This window comes from Chrysochloris asiatica, unplaced genomic scaffold (assembly GCF_000296735.1).
Source record: "Chrysochloris asiatica unplaced genomic scaffold, ChrAsi1.0 scaffold00001, whole genome shotgun sequence".
In the NCBI taxonomy this organism is placed as follows: Eukaryota; Metazoa; Chordata; class Mammalia; order Afrosoricida; family Chrysochloridae; genus Chrysochloris; species Chrysochloris asiatica.
This window is the reverse complement of record NW_006408519.1, coordinates 2878145-2884931: the sequence shown is the minus strand read 5'-3', so window position 1 is coordinate 2884931 and position 6787 is coordinate 2878145. Positions and strand designations below refer to the sequence as shown.

The window sequence follows — 6787 nt, the reverse complement described above, 5'->3', positions numbered from 1 at the left end:
TGTGGGTGATGACAGTGCTCAGAGATTGTAACTGGAAACACTCATACAGCACATACCTGAATGTTGTCACATTGCTTTACATCACGATTCAGTAACTATTAAACAGTTATGTCTACTAAATACAGTGAATAACATGGCATAAATGTTTACACCATTTCCTTGTAAACAAGGTCTTTATGCACAAGAGTAACAAATGGAATTAATGCATACCACAGTATCAATGAGGAAAGACCTTCTCCTTAAATAAACTATTCTGTTTATAAATAAACTCTTGATTTTCTTGTTTAGTACACATTTACAGACCTGATCAATAGTATACATATTTTCCTTTAAAAACAAAATGCTGAGATAAGGACCACTATGGGAGAAATCCCCTAAGAAGAGGAATAGGGAGCAAGCAAAGGGTAAGAGAGTTAAAGTACTATCAGACTGCGTACACCAACACAAGGACAAGATTGTCTGGCGAGGAGCCCATTTTTTACTTGAATTCCAGCAAGTTGCAATCAATCTTGTAATACACATAGGGGTAGTATTCCTGTTGACTGAGGTTTAAGCCTGGAATATCCATAGGAGCCTATGGGGAAAATCAGACAATTATTCAATTATATTATTACAGAGCTCAAAAACAGAAGGAAAAAAGTATCACTACTTACCTTTTTGACTGACCATCTACTTTGCACTACGTTTCTACACTAATGCTAATTTAACTTGAGTTCGGTGAGTGTCCTGGCGTGCTATCAAGGTCAGTGGTTCAAACCCACTAGCCGCTTCTCAGAAACCCTGTCCAACACGGTCACTATGAGTCAGAACTGACTTGATGGTACTTAACAACAACAACAGGTATTATTATATCTATTTTGCAAATGAGGAACTGGAGTCTCAGAAAGGTGGATACTGACTAGTATAGCCAGATTCATGCTGACTCGAAAGTTATACATTATTTCTTGGCTCTACCACTCGTTTTCATGCATACTGCAACAAATGACTTTTCTAATCTCAAGCTTAGGGTAATGGGTTTAGCAGTGGGTTTGTAAGATACAAGGCTTACAAAATGTTGAGTAGACCTAAGTATGGCCACAGTGCAGAGAATTCTTTCATATGGCTATTGGACCCATAGCCCTTGTAACTCTCATCAAACAACTTTTTTCTGATGGGCCTGAGCAAGAAAAGGTGGGAGAAGACACTGGTGGCGGTGGTGGTGGTGATGGGCCGTGGAGTCCGTTCCAACTCATAGTGACCCTGCATAGGATTACCAAGGCTATAAATCTTTACAGGAGCAGAAAATCTCATCTTTCTCCCACGGAACGGCTGGTAGTTTCGAACTGCCGACCTTGAGGTTAGCAGCCCAACTTGTAACTATTACGCTACCAGAGCTCCTTGAAGACACTGATAGGGTGATATAATTCAGCTGCAATTGTTAACAGTTCAATATGATTATAAAAACTTAGAGCCCTAATGTAGATTTAAGATGAGCTATCTCGCTATCTCAGAATCTGAGGGTGGGAAGGGGTCTCACTCCCACCAAAGAAGAAGAGCCAGAAGTGAAGCATGTCTTTTGGACCCAGAACCTCCTCAAACCAGGGACAGTGAGACCAGAGGAGCAGCAGAGCAGCAGCAGCAGAACCAAGAGCCAGAGCAGAGAACTTTCCAGGCCGCGGCTCGAGTACAGCTGAGTGTGCAGGACCCTCGCTTACAAGTGGGGTACCTGCAGGCATTTAACTGTGGGAGCTAGGTTTGCTGACCCAGGAGCTAGAGCCAAGTGCCTTCAGGCTGAGACTTATGGTGGAGTGGTGTGTACTTTGGCATTTATCAGCAGACTTAAAAAAATTTCATACCATGGGCTAGGCAGAGAGAGGCCTGCCTGTGGGCACAGCTGAGGAGAGGTTGTCCTGATTAGAACAACTGTACCTTGATCATTTCTGATGCTGAACTGTAAGCTGCTGGCCTCCCTAACACACCCCACAGCTGTGAGGATGATGCCTGAGTTCTGTGTGGTCACTGCAATGAATTATCGAGCCCAGATGAGAAGCCGTGAATGTGGTGGGAGGGATGGTTGGTGTCTCCTATTTTTTGCAGTGGTTTTCAAGACATCACTTACTATATATACATGCTGTTAAGAATTTACTGGTAGGAAATTATGTAACAGGCCTCTTATTTCAACCACAATTCTATTAGAAAATTCACTTCCTTCATTTTCCTCTATCTGGTAAGGAAAACTTTTTTTTCACAGGTTCTCTAAGCATTGGACTCGGTTTGAGTTGCACAGTCAGCTCCTCGGAAACCCTGTACAGCGTCGCTATGCGTCAGAACCAACACGATGCACTTAACATCATCTAGTACACAGGTGAATTCCTATCAACTTTGGAAAAATAATGGTTCTCTTTAAAATGCTTGTCTACCAACTCCTCTAATTCTACAACAAAAGTTAAATTAATACCTATTTTTGTCATCTTTTGAGTTGCAATTTATAATTTTTATAAACAAGTAGTATTGGTTGTTTCTATATTTCTTTTGGCGAGAGAATGACTGGCTCTTAGAAATACCAAGAAGCAAAGCACCGCTCTAACTAGCGTAAAACAAAGCATTTAACATAAAAGCACCATGCCCACACAAATCACATCCTCATCCTCAATGAGCCCAAAACAACTAGGGAGTGCCCAGCTATCACTACCGACCCTTCTGACCAGGGATACAACTAATGGTCCCAAATAGAAAGAGAGAAAAATACGGAACAAAACTCAAATTTCCCCACAAAAGTAAAAGGACAGACTTACTGGCCGGTAGACACTATTGAAAGCCCTGAAACTTCTGCTGAGACAGGCAGCCACAGCCCTTCAACTTGGAGCCGGACCCACCTCAGATGTCACCTCTCTGTCAAACAACAGACTGGCTCAAAAAACCACCACCACCACCCCTGCTGTCTAAAGGAGCATCAACAGGAGTGAGACCCAACAGTCAGTATTTATCCTGAAACCAAAGATGAGCGGTAACAGGGTGCAGAGAAGCGGATGAATGGGAACAGAACCACCAAAACGGAAATGAGACTGCGGATCTGGTGTGAAGAATGTCACCGATCCAACTCCACAATATGTATGTTGTTGTTAAGTTCTGTGGAGTCAGTTCCAACTCAGTGACCCTGTACAGGGTTTCCAAGGAGCAGATGATGGGTTTGAACTGCCGACCTTCTGGCTCACAACCCAGTGCTGATCCTACAGTGCCACACTAGAAGTCCAACAGTATGTATCTTGTTATTGTTAAGTGCCATCAAGTTGGTTCTGACCCATGTTGCTATTCAGTAGCGTTGAACTGGTTCTGTCCCATAGCGACCCTGGACAGGGTTCCTGAGGAGTGGCTGATGAGCTTGAACTGCTGGCCTTGCAATTCAAATGAACTTTGCAGTCCAGCACATAAACCCACAGCACCATACCAAGACTCCAAATAGACAATATGTATAGAAACTGTTAAATGAAATCCTAGCATGCTATGTAAACTTTCACCAAAAACATATTTTTTAAAAATGTTAGCATTCAAGGAACTGGACAAACTATGCAATGGATCTCTCTGTATTATTTTTACAACTGCAAAGTGAATCTACATTTATCTAAATAGAAGTTTCAAAAAGAGGCCCCACGGAACCTAATGTTAACCTGGCCTTTATCTAATGGTGAGTTATCAAGATCAAGAGACGGTAACTTGGGGGTAGCAGAGTGAAGGCAATGTTTGGAACCATGAAATGCTGGTAGCTAAATGGATTTTAGCAGCACGAAGTTAACATTCTCATTAGCGTGCATTGTTATACTCTTTCCCACGCAGGGGAAGAACTGTCGTCTTCCATGCAGAAGGTGCCCGGTTCAATTTCTGGCCAATGTTCTCAAGTACAGCCACCACCTATCTGTTGTCAATGGAAGCGCTCACATTCTGTGATGAGCAGCAGGTTTCTGTGTAGTTCCCTGGCTACAGAGACTAGGGAGAAAGGTCTGTCAGTCTACTTCTGAAACACGGCCAATGGAAGGCCCACAGACCACAGTGATGGGACCCCAACTACAACAAACCTGTTCTAAACTTCTAAAGGTAGGGAAGGAAGGAAAACACAAAAAAACATCAAAAAGTGGTTTACCATGTGCATACATGCATACAAGCACACATTTGCAAGCATTCCTACCTAATTACCAGGAACACTGCCTATTATGTATTCATACAGAGAAATCAGTCGTCTCTCTTTTCTGCCTTGTGTACTACGTGAAAGAATCCTGCCATTCATTGATTCACAAGTACTGATGGACTAGGCTGAGGTTTTGACCCGAGGGTGGCACAGAAGGAGCTGTAAGAACTGTGTAGAATGGTGGGGGCTCCCTAAACACAACTGTGCCTCCGAAAGACCAAGAGAAGAAGGAAAAACAACACACCAATGGGCACGTTGACACATCCAGATACCTACACCCAATTCCCAAAAATTCTGGTTCAGAAAGGCCAGGGATGTGGCATGCAGCCGGGCTGGGGGAACACACGGCAATATTGAACTAGACTTTGAAGAACAAGGAGTCTGGAAGGGTCTATCACTTCCCTTTGAAAAACTTACAAAAAGTCACTGCCTTTAAAATTTTTTGTTAATTATAAAATTTATCAATGTCTAACATTTAGTTACCTTACTCCTAAAGCCAGCAGTTTGCTCAATGAGGAAACCTCATAAGCCTCCCCATTAAAGTAAAGAACAATATACCACTAACAACACAACTAATAACACTGTTCTCAAGATACTAAGTAACACAATCAGAACAGAGCACCAAGGCATAAGAACGTTCTGTTAGTTGCTATAGAGTCTGTTCCAACACACAGTGATCCGATGTACACCTGAACGAAACACCGCTCAGTCCTGCACCATCCTCATGCTCTTTGTTGGGCTTGAGCCCATTGCTGCTGTCACTGTGCCAATCCATTTCATTGGGGTCTTCCTCTTTTTCATTGACTCTCCACTTTACCAAACCCAATGTCCTTCTCCAGGTACTGGTTCTTCCTGATATTATGTCCAGAAGATAATATGCCCACTATCCTGGCTTTTAAGGAATATTCTGGCTGTACTTCCAAAACAGATTTGTTTGTTCTTCTAGCAGTTCATGGTACTTTCAATATTTCCTCCAATACTGTTAACTCACAATACAGTCTTTCTTATTCATTATCCAGTTTTCACATGCATATGACACAATTGAAAACAGCATGGCTTCGGTACCTGTGAATCACAGTCCTCAAACTGATGTGTTCTTAAACACTTTAAAGAGGTCTTGTGCAAAAGATTTGCCTAATGCAATATGTTATTTGATTTCTTGGCAGCTGCTTCCATGAGTGTTGACTGTAGATCCAAGTAAAATAAAGCCTTTGACAACTTCAATCTTTTCTCCACATATCATGATGTTATTTATTGGTTCCGTTGTAAGGATTTTTTTCTTTATCTGGAGGTACAATCCACACTGAAGGCTCTGATCTCTGATCTTCATCACTAAGTATTTTAAGTCCTCTTCACTTTAAGCAAACAAGTTTGTATCACCTGCATATTGCAGGTAAATGAGTCTTCCTCTAATTATGTCACACTTCTTCATATAATCCAGTTTCTCTAATTATTAGTTCAGCATACACATTGATTAAATATGGTAAAAGAATACAACCCTGGCACACACCTTTCCTGATTTCAAACCATTCATTATTCCCCTGTTCTGTTTGAAAGACTATCCTCTTGGTCTATATACAGGTTCTTCATGAGCATAATCAACTGTTCTGGAACATCAATTCTTCACAATGTTATTCATAACTTATCATGATTCACACAGGTGAAACCTTTGCATAGTCAATAAAACAGGTAAACATCTTTCTGGAATTCTCTGCTTTCAGTTAGGAGGATTCACTTCATAGGAAGATTAAAAAAAATTTTTTGATAAAGGATACAAGTGTAAATCGCAATAATTTGATTAATTTGACCTATACTTATGAATGTAGTAGCCAACTGAGAGAGAAGGAGTTTTCATATCAAGTGTCAATCCTATTCCCTCTGTATATAGGATTGATGGGGGTGGGCAATTTAGACATTGGCTACCTAAAATGGGAGGGCTATAAAGGCACTAAGTGACTGGCCTATAAGATTTCAAGAGGCAGTTTAGTTTCAGAGTGTGCAGGGGAATGTAGACTCCCCACTGAATAGTTTCCATCTTGTCTAGACCGGTCTGGTGAAAAGAGATGGGGATAAGATTCTTATGATTCAACAGAATAATTGTTATCATGACTAATTATGACTGTCACAATAGTAAAGGTAGAAGTTCTCTAACAAAAAGAGGGGAATGGTTAATCTTACAGTCCAGGGCAGATGACCCTAGGACCATCAAGGGAGAAGAGCACATGCGGAATGTGGGACCTAATCTAGAGAAGCAGTGACACCAGACATGGAGGCAGAGATGAGAACTCTAAACTCTTAGAAAGAGAAAGGCTGTGTACTTGCAGCCAGGAGGCAGGTTTGCGTAACGTGCCCTTTGGTTGTTTAAATGATTACACATTCTTACCCCCATCCAGAACCTTCTGAGAAATTCCCACTTGAAAAGACAAGCAGACCAGCATGGAGAAGCTAGAGAAACAAAAGATACTTCTTGAAAGAAAGACCAGCAGGGAAAAGCAAAAACAAAAATGGCAGCCTGATTATCTATTACAAGAACAAGCAAGTTGTTCACTGGGGAGCCAATAAGACAAGCAATCAAGTGCCTTTAGGACAAACCCACTCCCAAGACTGAAACTCAAAGGTATACAC

General features: G+C 41.5%; 1 protein-coding gene across 1 annotated transcript in view; it reads right to left on the bottom strand.

Moving 5' to 3' along the window:
• Nucleotides 1-478: 478 nt before the first annotated feature.
• ATP6V1C1 (ATPase, H+ transporting, lysosomal 42kDa, V1 subunit C1) overlaps nucleotides 479-6787 on the bottom strand; it is a 45555-nt gene continuing 39246 nt past the window's right edge. The window contains exon 12 of the mRNA XM_006830622.1: nucleotides 479-574. Coding sequence (XP_006830685.1) covers nucleotides 479-574 — 96 coding nt within the window. The remainder of the gene's footprint in view (nucleotides 575-6787) is intronic.